At 40.0% G+C, this 20,961-nt stretch overlaps 1 protein-coding gene across 4 annotated transcripts in view; it reads left to right on the forward strand.

Annotated features, from left to right (window-relative positions):
* The first annotated feature begins 6,722 nt into the window (after positions 1–6,722).
* The window catches only part of ESYT2 (extended synaptotagmin 2), an 80,197-nt gene continuing 65,958 nt past the window's right edge, over positions 6,723–20,961 (forward strand). For 2 of the 4 annotated variants that reach the window (XM_064637979.1, XM_064637986.1), the window contains exon 1: positions 6,724–7,234. In XM_064637979.1, the coding sequence (XP_064494049.1) occupies positions 6,884–7,234 (351 nt within the window). In that variant the 5' untranslated portion in view covers positions 6,724–6,883. Of the gene's footprint in view, positions 7,235–20,961 lie in introns of all 4 variants that reach the window. The other 2 variants (XM_064637970.1, XM_064637997.1) reach the window with 2 other exon arrangements.

Raw genomic sequence — 20,961 nt, forward strand, 5'->3', positions numbered from 1 at the left:
GCTCACCAAACACACGTGGCAGGAGCTCAGTCCTTGCCAGCAGGAAAGACGTGTGCCATTTCACAGCAAGTATTTACGACCTATTAACACCCACGATTTAAAAGACCAGATGAAAATTCCTCTGGTGCTTTTAACTTTGTTGCCCATTTTAAGATTGTAAAAAAAAAGTTAATATGTAACTGCTACTGCTAATATTGATGTTTGTAGAAAACTGACTACTGAGGGGGAAAAAAAGCAAAGGAAGAGGCATTTTTATATTTGAGAAACATTCTTGCCATAGTTCAAGGGAAGCTTATCATGCTGACTTCAAAAAGATAAAATTTAACCCCCTATACTTGACCTTACATAGTCAGTTGACAAGTACATGCAAATCCGTGATATTCATGTTTCCAGAATTTATTAAAAATGCTGTAAAAGTTGCCTCACAGTCCAAACTGTGAAATATTTTCCTTTATCATGTAGCAGAAAAGCAAATCAAGCATATAATTATAAGAAAAAAAACCTAAAACAAAACACTCACCTCGATATTTTGTTTACCAAAAAACCCCAAACCACAAACAAACAAAAACACACATGAAAGCTCCACTAAACAAAAATAACCACCAAACTCACCATTAATTGCAAGTATGACTTTTAAGGGCTAAATTACATGTACTAAGTATAAACATATATGGATACTAAACTATTTATAAACCTTCTTATGAATTATTTCTCTGGTTTTGGCAGAACAATAATAATCTACAAGCAGCTGGGTTGGGGCAACCCCCAGTGTCAACACAGGCTGGAGAATGAACAGATCAAGAGTAGCCCTGCTGAGAAGGACTTGGGAGTGCTGGTGGACAAGAGGCTGGACATGACCCAGCAATGTGCACTCACAGCCCAGAAAGCCAGTTGTGTCCTGGGCTGCATCCAAAGCAGTGTGGGCAGCAGGTCGAGGGAGGGGATTCTGTCCCTCTGCTGTGCTCTGGTGAGATCCCACTCGGTGCTGCCTCCAGCCCTGGGGGCCTCAGCACAGGAAGGACAGTGAGCTGTTGGGGTGAGTCCAGAGGAGGCCACCAAGAGGATTAGAGGGCTGGAGCACCTCTCCTAGGAGAAAAGCCTGAGAGAATTGGGATTGTTCAGCCTGAAAAACAGAAGGCTTTAGGGTGACCTAATTGTGGCCTTCCAGTACCTGAAGGGAGCCTGCAAGAAAGACGGATGCTTTACAAGAGCATGTGGTGACAGAACAAGGGGGGATGGATTCAAACTAAAAGAGAGTAGGTTTAGATTAGATACTGGAAAAAAATTCTTTACTTTGAGGGTGGTGAGTCACTGGAACAGGTTGCTCAGAGAAGTTGTGGATGCCCCATTGTTGGAAGTGTTCAAGGTCAGGCTGGATGGGGCCCTCAGCAACCTGGTCTGTGGAAGGTGTCCCTGCCCATGTCAGGGGGGGTTAGAATTAGATGATCTTTAAGGTCCCTTCCAACCCAAATCTTTCTATGATTCTATGACTTTATATCTTCTTCCCTGAACAAATTAAAATAGACTTTCAAGCCTTCTTGAAGTAACTCAAAGAGCTCTTTAGCCAAGATGGTCACGGTGCTATGAACACATGGAACTTGACATCTGCCCAGGAAGGGATGCTCTACTGAAATGCTGTCCTATGTATAGAGACTGAAGGACAAAATTACCTTCTGACTGAGTTTTAACAACAACATAGCAAATGCATATAAACAAACAAATGTGACAGCGATACCCAACAACTGGATAGAAGAAGCAGCTTTTCTTCAATTTCTGTTTCTACCATCTACTCTATAGACTATGCATGTGTATTTACTACCAAAAAATAAAAAAATCGGTTTTGACTGCCAATAACTTTTTTTTTTCTTATCCCTATTAGAGTACACTAGTTGGGCAGCTTTAAGAGGAAAATTACAGATGTAGTAAAGTGCCACTAGGGGGTTTGGAAAGAACTTTTCAAAACTTAAGCCCTAGGATCGAACTGAAGTTAACCTGCTGCATGAGAACACAAGCTGGAATAACACCTTTGGAATAACAGTACTAAAATTTGTGCGTGTTTGAATGTTTCCACCATGTATTAAAATAAAGTTGCTCACCAATGTAGTGGAAAAAGTTAATAAATCAGTAGTTTTACCGTTTTTATAAAAATGGGTGTGAGAGTCCAAAGAATACAGGCAATAAAATGACACAAACCTGTTGTATAAAAGGACAGCATAAAAGGATGCCCTAGATTTTCTTTCCAAGGAAAGTGTTGTAAACAAGGGGCTTTAATACAATTTTAGCTTCTACATTTTTTTCTCTTGCCTGGCTTGGTACGTATATATTCTTCTCCACTTGCACTGTTATCTGGAAAATTGGAATATAAAATAACTCAGATTTTTATATTATGTAGTAATATGCTTTTCTTTTTTTCTCTCTCTTTTTTTGTCTGTGGATGTTTCTTCAAGGCTGTGAAGCAGTGTTGCTTTTTCTTCACCTCTGTATGGAATGACAAATGACAGCATTACACCAAAAAGTTACTGGAAATGTCACCCCTCAGAGGGACAATATGGCAATGCTCCACCGTGCTTAAAAGTAGTGATTCTATTATGATAAAAAAGAAAAAAAAAATTTTTGTATTAAAGAAGAAACTCGTTAGGATCTAGGCTTTGTAGCTTTTCCTCTCCCTTTTTTTAACCAATTTCTGCTGAGGCCTTTTGAAGATGAGAAGAAAGCTCGAATACTACTAACAGCAGCGGTGCGTAGATGACCTCTTGCAAAGTGTTCAAAATGCTTTTGTTAGTCCTCCAGGTTCATAAATAGAAACAGAAAAAAAATGCAGATCTCTGAGGTAAAGTTTGTGTCTTTAATTTAGAATTAAAAAGGAGAGAAAAAAGAAAAGGAGACTATAATTATTGTGAAAACTTACTAAGAAATACATTGTAGTGGAAAATATTTTTGTCTTCAGGAACAATAAATATTTCAGGATCTTGTTTTAAGAGTAGAATTTATGCATTCAGTGAAACTGATGCCAGACCGGGTGATACCAAAGATCAGGCATTTATGGTTTTGCTCCAAACAACAGAAGCTCAGGTATTGTAGAGTCTTTTGACTCTTCTTTGTGCTATATATTACATAATTTGAAGCAGACAGAAAATATTTGTGCTCTATATTAGATAATCTGAAGCAGGTTGACAGAGCTGGATAAAATCAAACACAGAAGTAGAGAGTATTCCATCATGTGAATCTACCAGGATGAAACTCCATGTAAAGTATGTTTTCATTAATAATTCCATTTTTGGGGGGGGGGGGTTGTTGTTTTTTTTTTTTTAGGAAAAAACTCCTGAGGAAACATTTCTATTCAATAAAGATTTCTCTTTGATAGCTAAAAACCTCTACATAGAACCATCAGACTGAAATAATGCTGCTGGATAAAATAAGGTGTAATACCAAATACTGTGCTTCAGGAAGATTAACTGTTACTGAAAATGGTCCAAAAGTATCAATTAAATTGCTTCCAAAACATGTTTTCTTGTCTGAAATCAAAAAAAGTCAGGGACACTTAGGTTTTCTTTTTCACCATATAAATTGAATTTTGCCAGTTTTTCTCATCCTCAAAAAGCCAGATGTACAAATGAGTTATTCTTCAGAATAAGATCTTTTGGGAAGTTGTTCTGAAGAACAGTGCCAGTACTTACTGGAAAAAAAAATTATCATGGCAAACTGGTGTGATGCAAGATAAAGATAAATGTAGGACAACTCTGCTTTGACTGCAACAAAAGCTACTGAGTTTGAAAAAGCAAAAATTAATCCATTAAAAAGGAGAAACAAACACATATGGCTAAGAATGGATATAAAGGAATACTGCAAGCAAAAAGTATTAATTAAAATTCTAATAAGGCAAAAGACCTACAAAAGCAGGCTATGAAAAGAACAAATATTATCTAAATGAGTTAAATATAATCAGCTCTGTAGCTGATATAATTCACTATAGGATACTTATGGAAAAGTCAGAGTAATCTCTGGGCCATAAGTGATTATCTTCAAGAGTTCCTGATGCATTGAAGACTGCTATTGTAAATATTTAAAAATAGGATTGGGAAACATGTGAATTAACAATTCCAAGAGTCTTGTGCAAATTATTAGACAATTTATGAGCACCAAAAAGATTAGAATAAACAAATAACTTGTGTTTATCCAGAACATTTTATGAAAAACTTCATAACAGACTAACTGGCCCTAATTTATCCCCTGGCAGCAGAGTTTATATCTTGATTTTAACAAGGCTCTTTTGTCTCTATTATAACACTGGGTATGCTAATTTCATACCACCCAGTTTCTTCATCCAAACACTGTGTGGGCCCAAGTCAGTTATCTACACAAGTTCTAAGAAGTCAGTGGTTACCTCTTTATCAGAACTTTCTGTTGATGTTACAGATAAATGTTATCAAACTCATGCTACAGGATCTTGCTTCTGTTTTCCTATTTGATTGGCACATTGTCACCCACTTTTAGTTCTGATTAATCAAACTTCCATATAAATTAATTAATTACTCTGCCCAGGATCATTGGTAGGCTGTCAGACCTACAGTTATATGTTTGTTATCCTAATGCTACTACAAGATTAATATTTTTCCTCCAGTGTTTCTCCAGTGTATTAAATCTGATTGTATGGGGTACTCCTCTAAACTCTATATCCACTTCATTTGCAGAATACACACTGGACATACAGGGGAGCAGAATAAGATGCAGCATATAGTAAAATGTTAGTTGGCAAATGTCACATTAATTCAATCACTTTTTTTTTTCTCACTTTGACTTTTCATTTTGGTTTGTGGTACAGTTTGTATTCTGCTTAAGGTACTGTGAAGCCACATAGGGAAGTAAAATGGAGCAACGGAGCCCAGGAAGAACAAAGAGCTTGAAAAAATGATAAAATATTAATAGTATTGTTTGGAATGGAGGGAACCAACATATATTATGTCCATTTGTACCAGGTGTTACTGAAGCTCAGGACTGAGGAATTCACATTAAAGTTTATGTAAGCAAAATAAGTAACTAGAAGAGGAATTCAATAAATGCAAAAAGTCACCTAGATTTACAGTAGTTTGATATTATTGGTGTCCAAAGGGGTCACAGCATCATACTTGATACCCCCAGTTTAGGATAACAAGCTTTTATAGAGTCTTAAGATGCTTTTCACTCCTCTTACTGTAACAGCCTGTAGGCATTTTGAGTTCACTAGAAGGCCCAAAGTAAGTAGATTGTGATTTCAAAGTCTGGATTTCCATGTAGCTGTAAATCATTGATTTTGTTACTCCTTTTTGTATCATTTGGTTGTTCTGAATTTTCATCTTGAGTAACCTAATTACACAGGTGGAGAACATACACTGTCAATAGGAAAGAGGAAGTAAAGAAGAGCAACATGAGTCTCTAGCTAGAAATTGTTTTTGCTTAGAGTGGTCCATTGTGTCTCGTTGCAGGCACGGAGGGAATTTGGAAGGATGAGAGAACAGAGCAGCACATTCAGTTGTCAAGATACGGATTCTTTTTCCAATTCTGCTGTGCAGCATCAAGCAAGCAACTTTTCTATTTGCGCTGTTGCTTTTCGACTTTCCATTTCTCTGGATAATTGAGATGAGGCTGCTTTTGCTTCTTAAGGAAATGCAGCTTAGGCAGCTTTCCTATTTGTCCATTTGTATGTGTTTTCATAACTTTTCAGCCTATTGGCTAAATTCATCCTCCCCTCTTCCCTACCTGAAAATAGCAAGTCTCAAAATCCTACAGATTTTGTGAAAATTGGCAGATGAAGAGAGGAGAAAGGACCCTCATTCTCACTAAGCGAAAGGTGAGCTATTTAAAGCCCAAATAAAAAAAAAAACCAACAAACTCCTGGTAAATGCTGAGTTTAATGAGCCAGCGCATACTAGCAAACTGATTAGGACACAGCTAAGGACAAGCAACAGCTGCCCCTTACGAAAGTGGCGGCTAGAATAAAGTTATTAAAAACATAAAGGAACGATAGGAGGAATGATGTGGGAACCAGGTGCTATTATGTAAAAGAGATACAGGACACAAGCCTGTTATAAAATCACCTTTTTCAGTTTAACATGTAAGGGCTTACAAATCCCAAGATTGACGGTGCCACCCTCGGTACTCCTGTGTGTTAACAAGATGACAGAGGCAGCTTTACCCGAGGATGTGAGAGCAGAGCTTCAGGAAACACCTGTTGTGACTAAGGCGAGGGGTGATCGGCCCCCGGCTCCTCTGAGCCTTTAGTAATACCCCTCAACACGGAACAGAGAGAAACACGAAGGGTTTACCGAAGGGTGTGACAGGTAGAAAGCATCCAGCCGCATATGTGACTGAAGAGAACTGAGTGGTTTGCCCGTGAGGGAGCACATACACACGCTCACACTCGGCTCGCTGCTCCTGCTCTCGCCACCCAGCAGGAGCCCATTTCCTCGCGCTCCCCTCTTCGCATTCCCTGAGGCCGTGCAGCCCCTGGGCGGAGGGGTCTGAGCCTGACCGGTGTGCCGCGAACCCGCGCTTCCCAGGGCAGGCCTGGAGGGAGGGATGAGCGGCCGGGCGGGAGCCGCAGCCGCAGCCGCCCGGGGCGGGGGAGGCGGCGGGGCAGAGGCGTTCGTGCGGCGGCGGCGCCAATAGCGGCGGCCGGGGCCGGGCCGCCTCCTCCCGACGGCGGCGGCAGCGGTCGGGGCCGGGCCGGCAGAGCCCGGAAGCGGCGGCGGGCGGTGCCGGAGCGCGGTGAGCGGGGCCGGGCGCGGGATGCGAGAAGGCGCCGCCGCCGCCCTGCCCCCTGCCCGCTCGCAGCCAGCGCCCCGGCAGGAGGAGGAGGAGCGGCGGGAGGAGCGGCAGCAGCAGTAGGAGCCGCCGCTGCGGGAGCATGAGCGGGGCCGCCGCTAAGCAGCCCCCCGGCGCGGGGTCCGCCGCGGATCCCCCCGCGGAGAAAGCGGCTGCTGCGGACCCTGTGCAGGAGCCGCCGCCGCTGCTGAGCGTGGACGTGACGGGCTTGGTGTCGCAGTTCGCGAGGAGCTTCGTGCTGATCTTCCCCGTGTACATGCTGGGCTACCTGGGGCTGAGCTTCAGCTGGGTGCTCATCGCCCTGTGCGGGCTCTTCTGGATCCGCAGGCACCGCGGCGGCAAGAGCTCCCGCTTGGGCCGGGCGCTCGCCTTCCTGGAGGACGAGGAGGAGGCGGTGCGGCTCAGCGTCTCCTCCGCGGATCTGCCTGCGTGGGTGAGTGGCCAACACCCCTCGGCGCTGCCGGGAGCACCCGCCGGGCTGGGCCCTGCTCCCTCCCCGCGGCGGTGCCCCCTCCCCGGGCTGCGCCACAGGCCGGAGGCCGGAGCCCCAGAGCCGGCCTGGCGGGGAGGGAGGGAGCGAGGGGGTGAGGACATGGCATCTCCCGCGCCCCGCGGCTGCTCGCCCCGGTTCGCCAGCCTCTCCCGAGACTCAGCGTCCAGCGGCGGGAGCGGGCGGGCAGTGTCCCTTCCCTCCCTCCTTCCCTCCGCCGGGGTGGCCTGTCCCTGTCCCCGCTCCGTCACCCCCGCGGCGCTGCCGGGCGGTGACAGCCCGAGCCTGCCGTGGCCGGGGTTTCCCTCGCAGAAATAAACTTTACCGCAGGGTTTGCGTTTCTCTCCCCTCAGGTGCCAAGTGACGCGTACGGCTTGGCTGTGGCGAGGTCTCTGTACAGCACTCGGATGTCGCGGCTCGGGACGTTTCTTGCGAAGTTGAGATGAGAGACAGGCAGAACTGGGTTGTTAACGCTGTCAGGGCTTTCAGTAAAGCGTTACCTAATGGAGAGTGACACAGAAATGAAGTGGTGTTTCTGAAAGGTTTCAGGGCTGTGACATGAGGACTGAGGTGCAGGGGCTGCGATGGCTTTATCTGTGCATTGATGTGGTGGGGTTTTTAGAAGGCTTTCTCTGGATCTTCCTCTGAAAGTTTCAGGATTTATAATAAGTCTTCAGAACTACAGTTTTTAATTTTTTTTTTCAGTTGAAATCGGGCTTCAAAGTTGAACTCCTTTTCTTTGTAATTCTTCTTTTGGAGGATTAACAGTGTTTTGGATAGGGCTGACAGCCACCCGTCAGTGCCAGTGCGCACCCAGGCCTCCCTGTGCCCTGCACTGGCCCTGGGATGTGCTGTGTGGAGCTCGCTGCTCTCATAGCTTCCTTAGTGAAGCAGTGAGGGTTTCTTGTCAATTCTTTCTGTGCTTTGTTGAGTACTTTCTGCTCCTCAGCTGTAGCCATCCACCTCTCTGCCACGGACTGTTCTTCGCAGTGACTGTGCATCGGGCACTGTTGAGATGATAAGAATCCAGGTAGCTGTTTTCATGCTATCAAATTGCAATACCTGATGTGACCTGTCCTAGCTCTACTTGAGGAAGTTATGGAATAGAATATAGTGGGTAGGTGTCAGATGGGAGTCTTTTACTCCCGCTTGTCATATCTTTCACCAAAGTTTTAGTGGAAGATCACAATAAAAATGAGGATAGTGTGCAAGAGAGACTAAACGGTTTTACCACTTGGAGATGTGCATCTCAAACAATCTAGTTAAAAGCTCTTATGTTAGCTCTGTGTTGTGTTTGGTTTCTTTCCCTGTAATCACACAGCAATATAGTGGAAGTGTTCTGACGATGCATTTAAAATGAATTAGCTGTAGCTAGATTTGTTGTGGAGGGCTGTATATAGTAACTATCTGCTGGTAACTAAGCCGTAGACATTCAAGCTTAGTGCTGTGCATAAGTTTTATTTTAAGGCACAATTTGTTACCTTTGATAAAATTGCAATTAATTCCTATGTTGAGTTGTCCAAATAACTAAACATCGAGAAAGGGGCCTCTTGACTGAAATCAGAGGCAAAAAAAATGATAGAGAGGAATGAGTGCTGACTTCAAGCACCTGCATATACTGTGGCATTGTGAGGAAGCAGCTGATCAGTATGCAGGGTTTCCCCAAAAGTGTGAACTTCTCACACACCAGCTGGCAGAGATATTGTAAATTGTTGTTTGTTGGTTTTGGGTATAGGGTGTTTTTTTGTTATTTTTTCCTTCCTCTTTATTCATCTTTTTAAATTTTAAAGATCATGGTTCTTTTCTTTCTGCTGACACATATGCTATATTCTGGAAGTATCATGCTTCCAAGTAAATGTAGCTTCCAGATTAAATGCAATCTGGAAAAGGAAGAGTTCTGAAAACTGAAGGCCCACTTAAATCAAAAGTAGTCTTCAATGTCTGCTGTCAGAGTCATTAAGGTTTATATGAGTCTTTCTGCTGCTTCTGTAATATGTCTTGAAAAACTGCTGTTTTTCTTCCTTCTGCAATAGTGTGTTGTCTTGGAGATTCATGGATTTCATATTTCCAGTAAGAGCTAATGGATGGTATATGGAGCATTACATCTGTTTAATAGGTATCTACTTTATCCATCTTAATGCAAACTCCACACTGAAGTATGTTCCCTTGGTTTCTGGTCAGGGAAATAAACTTTAAATTACTTGAGTAGGGCAGTGCTGTGTTTTAAATATTGGGAACTTATTTTACTCTTCTGAGACAGAAACTGAGATGTAATAAACCATTTTTCAATAAAAGTATGTGACATCTCAAACATTTATTTGACATGTGGTATCTTTCTGAGTCCTTGATTGGAAAAGAGCTTTAGCTTCATGTGTGATTTCCTCCCTACCACACCTACCTTGGGATTGGCTGCTGCCTTAGTGGTTCATGTTAAGTACTCAGTAATACTGCATTGAGTTATTTAGTTTTAAGAGAGTGATTATTTCAGGAGAATTTTTTTTTTTTTGCTGGCAATATGCTCAGTTGCACTTTGAAAGTGATACTGTTGTGCTATCACACTAGAGTTTGTAATGTTAATTATTAGTTTCCTAAATTAGATCTATTTTTTCCATAACCAGGTGGTTATACAGTAGGAATATTCTGTACTGTGCATGTAAAATGAATAAATTCAACATGTGTACAAGTTATGTATTTTAAAATGTCAACACTGAATTATCTAAAAAAAATGTACATGCAAAAAGATACTGCAATTACTGTCTTAAAAAATAAGATCTGTACTCATAGACTTGCTAACGTAGTTAAAACTCTGCTGCATGTTTGGAAGATGTCACGGATTATATGGGGTGGGAGGGAGCAGATGTGGGTGCTTTTCTAAATAATTTAAAACTAGGCAGCTGAACTTAAAACAAGAAAAAATTGGAGGTCAGAGTAGTCTTTGAATTTAAGACATGAAAAAATCTTTACATGAAGACATTTCCCCTTTTCTTAGCAACATTTTATCACACTAGATGTATTTTATACTGAAATGTATGTAATTTAGATGCAAACATATAAGAAAAGTGGCAGTTTAAGTATTGCTGCTTACACAATTGAAGGTAGGAAACCAGGGCTCTAAATTTTTAAAGGCCAGGTATCATGTTGCTTTCTAAGACAGTAACGAAATTTCATAATCTAAGTGATATAGCAAATTTACTTTGTTCTTTCTCAGAACAACCAGAAAAGTGAAGCTAATTTTGCCATTTGAGGGGTTTTGGTTGCTTAATGTGACTTTTATCACATGCCAACATATCGTGTTTGACATGTTTTTGGGTTAGTGAAACTTTGACTCCTGTTTTCTTTAACATGCAGATAAAAAGCTGTGCTGAATTTGTTTTCTGCAGATTAAATGTAAATTTGGCCTGGTACCAGGAGCTGTATCTGTGTGCAGTCTGTCAGCAATCAGCAGGCGACCAAAATAGGAACAAATCTTAGTATTTTTAAAAAATTGATTCTGAAAACAGATTTAGACAATTTTCTTCATATCCCTAAGCATGTATTATACAGGAACCAAAATAGTGTACATGATTGTAGTAAAAGTACTGCCATATTAAAACATTCATTACAAGTCTGCTGTGCCATTTTGGGTCCTACAGATTTGCTTAAGTTTCTGCTCTAGACTGGAGCGTTTTTAGTTTTTTTTCCCCACTTGTTTTGTTTTGTCATCTACCTAAGAAAGGGGAAAAAACCTGCCTAAACCTAAATAGGTGTCTGCTCATCTTTTTAACTTAACTGATATGGAGTCCTATTGTTAAGAAATTTGCTGAGTCTTCCTTCTTTTGGGAAGTTGTATGAAATTCTTGCAGACTGTGAGTACTGAGGGTTACCACTGAACTGCTGTCCCCCCACTGCCCCTCGAGGGAGGAGGTAATGTCAGCATGTACCCTTTTTACTTGATGCTGATATATAACTATATAATCAATACAATAATTATCACCCCATATGTTGTTGAGTGTTTTTGTGTTGGTGATGCCAAGTATGACTTCAGTGGCAGTTGGATGTTTCTTAGTTGAGTGTTGTGTTGGATGTTGAACAAACTGCGAATGTTTAAGGGATGGGAAACTATTCTGACTAAAAGCAGACTTCAGAAAGTCTGTGTGAAAAAGGAAATTGGGATTTATAACTGTAAAATTATTTGTATTTAGACTCATGTTAGAATAAAATATGGATACATACTTTTCTCCCGCTCACCAAACTGTCCCATGAGCTTCCTGACAGATGCTCCAATTTTATGGTTAGAGCAACAAAAACTGTTTTTTATGGGTATTGGGAAGGCAGAGCCAGTGTTTGTGGAAGAAAAATGGTTAGTTAGCTCTAACTGCAGGATCACACCTGTACTGAGTGACATTGGCAGAGAGGGTTGAGGTGATTATGCTCTTATGTGTATTTGATATGAAGATTTCTGAATGATTTAGAATCAAACTTACTAACTGGATCTTAGATAGTTCAGGACAGGAGTCTCCAAAGAATCCCTGCTAATGGACATTAAGTATGTACTCAGTAAACCTGATAAACAAGTGGACTTCTGCAATACAATGTGTGTTTTTCTTTGCCATAGAACAAAAAGATGTTCCTCTTATCTTCTAATTATACCTTTGGTAAACGATGTTATTGCTGTAGCTGTAGGAACTGTGGGTTGGGTTTTTGTACAGCATACTGAAATATGAAGACACTGAGGCATTGGGATTCATTCTTCTGATCCTTTCTCCAACAATTTGTTGAGCATGTTAGATTGAATTTGCCAAGGGGTGATTTATAAGAAAAGTTACTCCTAGGTACAGTTATTTAATGGCAAGCAGGATCTAATCAGTTTTGATGGGGAGCAGACGTGTGCTCTGGGCTGCCAGCCTGCATCTGGGAAGTATGAAGAGGTGTGAGTAAGAACAGAATAATAACTTGTGAGTACTTAACAACCGAAGTCCGTGTCCTCCTTCTGCCTGATTATTTTTCATTTTACAGAAGGCTGTTCTAAGTGATTCACAGTGTATGAATACATACATGTGTGTATTGTGGGTTGTGGTTTTGGTTAGGTTTTGTTTTTAAAGGAAGAAGTTTAATTTGGTTCAGTTTTACTGTAGTTAAGGTAAACTGGATGACTTCCTAAGAGTATCCCAGAGTTAGGAGGCATGTGAGTGATGGCTCTGGGAATGGAGAACCAGAGGAAAAAAAAGGCATGTTGGACAATGGATCATATCTCCCCGTTTCTCAAAGTTTTCCAAATGAGTGTGTTAAAAGTGTGCTGAGATGATGCCTGTCCCATAACACCTTCTCTCACATAGTACTGTGGTAAGTAAGAGCCACTGTGTGACTCATATATAAAGATCCATTTCCAGAATATTTCTGGTCAAAAGCCACATGTTGAGTTGATGTTTATGGACGTAATATCAAACTACTAAGGAAAAATATGACACTGAAAGTATTATTATATGACACTGAAAGTATTATTATGCCTCTTGAACTGTTTGTAGGTGCCACAGGCCTTCTAAATATGTATGTATCATACATTCTTTTTTCATATAATAAACTATTGTTACATAAAAATTATTACTGAGTTTTGGGACTACTGCAAATGTGTTCTTTAATTGTGCAGATTTTCTGAATAACTGAGGAAGATGTGTACAAGTATTTTTAGGTTTCTGTTGTTGTTTTGGGGTTTTTGGGTTTTTTTGGTACTTTTTAATTTTGCAATTTAGTTTGTTAGTGTTTTTTCCATGCCTGAGTTTTGCATATAAGGCCTGGCCTCACTTTTACCATATTTGAAAATGTGGAAGTCATAAAGATCTAGTCTGTAAAGACCAAATTTTTATGCAGGGGGAAAAAAAAAATCTAGGGTCAGAGTCAACCTTTTCTGCCTCCTTTACAAGATTTTCCTCACTTTAAATTACTTCTATGTTTTGAGATTGTTGGCACACCACAGTGTAGTTGGATATGCATTCTAAGATTTTCTTAAATTTTTGGTTTTTTACATGAGAGCCTTCTGGGAAATAAAGTTGAATCAGGGTTATTGTGAAAACATTTTCATCGTAGTTTAATGTAATGAAAGCCTGTTCTATAAATTTGAAGTGTTCAAAAAAATTCTTTGGTCTCCTGTTCTTGTTCTTTAAAATGAAAAAAGAGGCAGCATTTTGTTTCTGGTAAGATAAAAATCTTTGACTTAAACTTCAATATAAACCAAATTATTTATTTCCCATTTATCAAATCATTCACTAGTTCTCTAGTTGCTAAAATTGCCTTCAGCATAACTTCTTTTGAGCTTAGCAACAATTTTATGCTGACCATATGCCTGTACTGAATCTGGGGTGTGGGTTCGTGGAAACTGTAAAACAATACCAAATTTTAAAAGAATGTTAATTTTTAAATATGCTCTGCAGTGTGTGAAACCGGTTCATCAGAGCCTTACAGTAGTACATCAGATTTTGAAAGCAGCAGTTAATGATTATGAATTAACCTGTGCCATTGCTTTAGGATGTTTCAATATGCAGTTAAAAGGAAATCAATGAAAGAATATAATTCTTCTGGGTGGATTACAGAAATAATAGATTTGGTATGAGACATCACTAGTTTCGATACAGAGTTTCTTTGAGCTGTGATGTCTTATCTTTCTCTTTGCTTTTCCTTATTCTTGGACAATAAAAGTCCAATACTACCCTTTCCTAAGGAAGTTTAGAATGGACACCCCACTAGCAGCTTTGGAGCTTTTCTGTGGTCTAGCAGGGGCCAGCTTCCAAGGTTTATGTACCAGGGTTGAAAGGTCAGCAGAATTTCAAATGTAGTATGAGTAGAGCTGCTTTTGCATATTCAGGGTAAATACTGCACCACTTCAAAGAAGAAAGTTAAATTCTTATCTTTGGCTGGTGTTTGTGAACACTTAATGAAAATAAAGGATGTACAGAGCTGGAGTGTTCAACATAGAATTAAATGTGAACAAGAACAGTGGGGAAACAGGATTTTGATAAGAAGAGGGGAGAGCATTTTTATTTTAAACAACTGTTTGAATTCAGTACATTATGAAACTGAACTATTTAGAGAGGTCTGGCATTTTGTCATTTGTATAACTTTTGATTCCTACGGCACTTTGATATTTCTGGGTAAGTTTTGTTTCAGTTGAATGAGGAGAGAGTTCTGTGAAGTTTGGAAAGAAACTGTTGGATGAGAAATAAGAGGGAGGAATTAAATCAAGAATTTGCTGAAAGTGACCGTGTGTGAAATGGTAGAAGCCAGATGCCAGATTTATGTGTTTGACAGTTTGTAATTTGTCCAAGATGGCATGAACTGACCCAGGACCCCTCTTTGGTCCCATCTGCTGTGCACTAAATGCTTTTCTCGTTTTGTAACAAAAAGCAAGAAAGAATTGGACTACACTTGCATTTCTTAGACAGTCTTAACAGCTTTTTTGAGGAGGCCTTGACTTCTCACTGAACAAGACTAAAGTTCTGTTGGGGGAAGTAGGAAAAGATGGTAGCATAATTAAAGATGTATGTGTATTTTTTTAAAATAATCAACTTTTTTTTTTTTCTGGCATGTGCAACTTTCTCTGTGTTTTGATTTTTCAGAAGTTCCTTTTATTATGTTTTTAGTGTAGGTTTTGTGACTTTTCTTAGCTGCCAATAATGAATTGTCAGGCCTGGAAAGTGAGGTTGTACAGACTTGCCCCATCAGCTAGTGAGGTAACTGATAGTAGGTTTCTTCTGCCTTGACTAGAATTAGTCCATATTTAACTTCCTTTATAAGGAATTCCCATTACAAAAGTGAGGTTCAAGAATCCTTCATCCTTTCCTGGCTTTGGGGGTATGTTTTAAACCAGCTAGCTAGCCTTGCTTAGTCTGTTCCACTTACCTCAGCTTTTCAAGATACTACTTGATCCTTTGTTCCTTGATACAGTCCTGTACAATCCCCATCCTAATGTCAGGGCTCGGGTGAGAAGCCGTGTCCCATCTCCTCTTGAATCCCATTGATATTGTGCCTGGGAGAGGGAGGTGCTTCTCGGCCTTCTTGCACACTCGTTTGATCCCAATATCCCAATCCCCAACCTACTTCTAGTTTTTTATTCCCAATAGCTTTTAGCAGCTTTGTGTACCAGTCTTTGTTAGATTGGTGGAGTTCTTTTTTATTTTGCAGCTTAAAAGGTGCGGCCCTTTTTTTCTTTTTTGTTTGGTTTGGTTTTGTTCCCTCTCTGTCCTTCCTGTGATACGGTTAAAAGTTAGAGGAGCAGTGAGAATTTGAAAGCTTTTCCTACTGATGGTTCTTTATTCATGAGAATTTAAATTTTGTTTGTAGGCTTTCCTCTGCATTCATGTATTCTTGTTGCAGAGAGATTCAGGGGGTTAGTGTAAGGACTGATTCTGCAGTTTCAAAATGAAGTAAATGTGCACTCCCGACAAAAAGGGTGTTCTGCATCCAATTGCACTTTCCCAATGCCCCCTTGTGCCAGCATTAGAATTTACTTGGCCAAGTAATTGTAAGTTTTCTGCCAAGTTTGGGGTTCAGCTGGATCAATCTCATGAATTTACTGTGTGACCACACAAGTGCCAGTGCCTGCAAAAGGGAGCTGGTGGAAGCTGTGGTCAGGTTTAATCTGAGATGGACCAATGGGCTGCATAAAGAGGCCCTTCTTAGAGGTGGCAAATAATGGTGCTGAGGTGTCTTTGTGGGGAACTAAAGTTTGAACTTGAGCTGTTTATAATGTAAAATTGTATATCTAACTTCTTTTATAGTGTTCCAACAGACCTGTTAACATATCTAATCATCAAGCATATAAATTCTCAATGTTTTGATACAGCTTAAAAGTTGGCCCTGTTTTTAGTGTGTTGTTGGATTGGATGAGTTCCTTCCAACCTGCATTATTCTGTCATTTTTCTTTTTGTGTTAATCTGTCATTTAAATTAACTTTCAGTCTCCAGTTGTGGCTTACAAATGATAAGACATCTTTTCTGCATCGAATACCATTATTTGCTTAAATGTTAAATGTACTAACAGAAAAAAATAAAAAAAAAAAGGCTGTCTTTAGAGAGGTGTTCTGTGGGAGATAGTGAGACTTCTTAAGTCATTCAGATGCCTCTCAACTAAATAGCTAATATTAAAATTCTGGGCAGAAAATTGCTAAAACACACAATTTTTGAAATTAAGCTCATGTTATATAAATAACTTTTGAAAGACAAACATTCCCTTATAATGCCTCATTGCACAAAATTTTGTCTGCTACACCCTGATACGACTACCAAATTCTCCTTAGGAGCTGAAAATCTGAGACAGGACTAGTGGTTTTCAGCTGGAGCAGTTTGGGATGATGTACCAAGAAGTTGTTACTATACTAGAAATACTAAACTAGTTTTACTTGGCTGAAAATAACTGTCATATGACAGACAAGCCTGCATTGTCATTTGGCTGTCCTTATCATATAGCAGCGTGGGGCGAGTTTACATTAGTTCAGATGCAGCACTTTCACCGGAGAGATTAATATTTGCAGTGTAAATTGCATAACTTTTTACATCTGTCTGCCTGAAAACTTTAATTGAGAGAATCTGGTACAGACTCTTGCATTATTGTTTTCATGACCTTTGTTTGCATTCCTTTAGTTAGATACTGGCTCACGTGAATTATCCAAACCGACTGGAATAGTCTCCTTTGGGAAAATTTTGAAAGATGCACCACTGAATGTAAAATTAAAGGTAGTGACTATTCATTGCCTTCTATTCTATCACTGCCAACTTTAGCAGGAAGGTGGGAAGAAAGCAAGTGAATGTCTAAGAGTGCAGTGTCTTCCTGTTTCATTTTTAAAAGTAAACACAGGATACGTTGAAGCACGAAGGTGGCTATAAAACCTTGATTGTTCCGATTTGAATTAATTATGCAGTGTTATGACCCACACTTCTGCTCTTAAAGTTTGTAAGGGATCTTTTTTGAAATAGATTATTAAAAAAAATGGATTGTGAGGAGGAAAACATTGCGGGGAGAACTGAAAGGGAACTTCACAGCTCAGGAAGCTCCCAGTTGGCTTTGTAGTTAAGCATTATTATTGCTTCTTTGTACTACGTGGTTCTTTGTGCCTTATTGCATATCTGCATAGCTTGATAGGACAAAAACTCTGTATCTGTGCTTTCTCAGGTGCTCTTCTTCATATAACATATTCTGTATATTCTGTAAACTAGTGAATAAGTTTACAACTTTATATCCAAAGACTCGACAGGAACTCTTGTGGCATTTTTCTGCAGGGTATTAGAAGACATGCTCTGATCTCTGAGTTTTTGTGCAGGCTTATAGGGCAAGCTCTCAGGACTTGTTGGTAGTTAGCATGTTTGAGCTGTCTGCATGTTTCAAGCAGACTGTTAATGTAATGAATGTATGATACTTCAAATGAGGAAATGTCTTAATTTGTTAATTTTTCATAGTGCAGTAAGCTTGCTGGTCCAGAATTTTGAAAACTTGTAATTTGTTTTGATGCAAGACTTCCTTCCTCCCCCAGGCTGTTGATTCATCTTGTTAACTGTTGAACTAGAATGCTAAATTCTCTTGTATGTGTGGTTAGGAAGTTGTCTTAGTCTAGTAATAAATTTTATGCTGCAGACTAAATTTATATTTTAAAATGCGGTGTTCCTTACCCAATGACTTTCTCCTAAAATACTTGAACTAGAAAAAGAACATTTTTCCACCCACCCACCCTCTGCCAGTTAAATATCAAATGGCAGCCAGGAAATGATAAGAGAGTATTTCATGGAGGGAATAAAATACCAGTGTTCAGTCATCTGACTTGTATGTGTTATAAGAATATTCAGTGGTGATTGATAAGTTAGTGTAAGTTGCAGTAATTTCTTGTTCTCTATTTGTTCATGGTAATCTGTATATTGGTTTGTATTTTAGGGAAGATATTTGGGCTTTTGAAAATGTTTGTGTTTCTTTTTTCTCTTTAGGGTGTGTTACCTATAAGTACTGTGTTGATATGAATGTGCCTAAACTGTCCATGTTGACTTGATAAAATCACTTTTCTTACTTCTGTCGTGTTCATGTAAGTCTTTGTAATGGGAATTAATTTTCTACTAAATTTGGCTACATATAAAACTTTTTAAAAAGTTGCATATAATATGTGCTTATTTTTTTTCCAGATCTTGACACAGATGTCTGATAACAGAAAATATTTGCCAACAGTTATTTCTCAGTTCCTTTGTGTTTTGAAAGTTTGTAATTGTGGTTGAAGTTTCTTTCCCATATGGGCTCTATCTTTCATGAGTTCAAGTGAATAACCAAAATGTTACCTATCTGTTCACTTGTTACTTTGATTCACCAAAAAAGTCCTAATGAAGTTTGGTCTTCTAAGCTCTTTAGAGGGATCCATTACACACAGAGATATAGTAACAGCCTGAAAATAGAGCTAGTTTGGGAGTCACTTACTTTACAAATGAATTTCTTATGTAGGAATATAGACTTTCTATTTGAGAGATAAGGAACTACAGAATTGTTCTTTTAAACAATACTTCAGGGTTTACTGATTTGCTTCCAGCACACACATTGGTTTACCTGCTTCCTCTTTACTGAACTTTCTCGTTTTCCGGCACAGCTTTGTAAGGAAGTCTGTTGTACTAGTAACACCACAACAATAAATCTAACAAAGCTTTCAGTGGAAGTACAAGTGCACATACCTGAAATTAGGTATTTTTCCTCTTTTAAAATTTGTTTGTTTTGGTTTTTGGGTTTTATTTTTTATTGTTGTTGTTGTTTATTTTGTTTTGGTTTTTTGTTTTGCTGGTGCTAAAATCTCTTGGGTTTGGGGAGAGGGTCTGCACAGTGCTGTCCTGGATATGATGCAGGAGTGGTAGACAATTGTAGTTAGCAGTTCTTGTTTGAGGCCTAACTGTTGAGGCCTAATGGACAATTTTTGAAGATGTTCAGACATTTACCTAGGAATCAGGAATAGGAAAAGTTGATGGGATCTGGGAGACAGTCCGTATTGGCTCAGGTGGGAAACATCTAAACTTTAATCTTCACCTCAAGTGAGTTTGGTATTTGGGGTGTAGAATATCTGGCAGATAATTTGTAAAACTTTTTTAGGGTGAGAAGTGGAGGTATTTGTGCTAAAGGTGTGTCACTAAAGTGAACTCCGCTAAAGGGATAGAAGTGATTGTAGATTTTACTTATGGTTTCTTTAAAGTGTTTGTCCTTGACTGAAATAACATTGATTTGCATCTGTGTCCTCAGGGAGCAAGCTGACAAACTGTAGAGTATCATTTAAGCTTCAATTTATTGTAAAGCAGTGGAAATGTATCCACTTGCCAGAGAGAGATTAGTTCATCAGTGTTCCTAAATTAATGCATTTTAAGCTCTGACAAATCACTTTGGAATTTCCTTTGCTGTAAAGTTCTGATTCTTGATTCCCATGTAACACGCAAGCTTCTAGTTTAGTTGTAACCTGTAAAAACTTACAAGGTCATTTGCTTTCTTGCTGCAGACTTGCAGTGCTCGGGGAAATGGTTTTTCTTTTTGTCAACCCCAGTTGTCTTGTGGGTTTTAATTTGTTCTAGTTTCTTTTTCCAGCAAAGTGATGAACTCCAGCTCTGCTTTCTGCTGCTGTGGTTGTTCGCATTGCCAGTCACATGGAAATAGCATTCCTGTCTGTCATGTTCCAGTGGAGAAAGCAGTGTATAAGTAAAGTTGTTCCATTAAGATCTCCTACTGACTAAGTAAAATGGAAAAAACTCTGGTTTGGTGCGGTTCAGATTAGTCAATGACAAGGGATTTGAGATGTCACTGTTTTAAAAGAAAGTAACTATATGAGCTCAAGACAATAAAAGAGAACGCTGGGGGACGAGACATTGAAATACCTATCTTAAAGAACCTTTTTTTTTTTCCAGCATAGTTTACAAGTTAATTTCAATTGTGATGGCTTGACTCTGACTGGATGCCAGGTGCCCACCAAAGCCTCTCTGTCAGCTGGACAGTTCTCCAACACGAGTCCTTCCCATGGGCTACAATTCTTCACAAACTGCTCCAGCGTGGGTCCCTTCCGCAGCATCACAAGTCCTACCATTAAACCTGCTCCAACATGGGCTCCTCTCTCCACAGGGCCACAGGTCCTGCCAGGACCCTGCTGCAGTGCAAGTTTCTCATGGGGTCACAGCCTCCTTTGGGCATCCATCTGCTCTAGTGTGGGGTCCTCCATGGGCTGTAGGGGAATCTCAGCTCTGGCAGCTGGAGCACCTCCTTCCCCTCCTTCTTTGCTGACTTCGGTCAGAAGAAACAACTGCGGAGTTGTTTTTCTAATGTATTCTTACTCTTCTTTGGCCACAGTAACCTCTGTGCACTCTTTTTTTTGTCACTTCTTCAGAATGTTATCCCAGAGGCACTGCCACTGTCAGCAATGGGCTCGGCCTTGGCCAGCAGTGGGTCCCTCTTGGAGCTGCCTGGCATTGGCTCTGTCGGACACTCTTCTGGCAACTTCTCACAAAAACCACCCCTGTAGCCCCCCTGCTACCAAAACCTTGCCATGCAAACCCCAAACAATCTTCAACTGTTTAGTTAAAACAAAAGTCTTCCATTTATTTAGTGGATCAAGGGTTGAACTTGATGATCTCAGAGGTCCCTTCCAACCCAGCTGATTCTATGATTTAGTTTAAAAATTTAATGCTAAGCTTGACTATTTCATA

The sequence above is a fragment of the Pseudopipra pipra genome, chromosome 1 (genome assembly GCF_036250125.1).
Source record: "Pseudopipra pipra isolate bDixPip1 chromosome 1, bDixPip1.hap1, whole genome shotgun sequence".
In the NCBI taxonomy this organism is placed as follows: domain Eukaryota; kingdom Metazoa; phylum Chordata; class Aves; order Passeriformes; family Pipridae; genus Pseudopipra; species Pseudopipra pipra.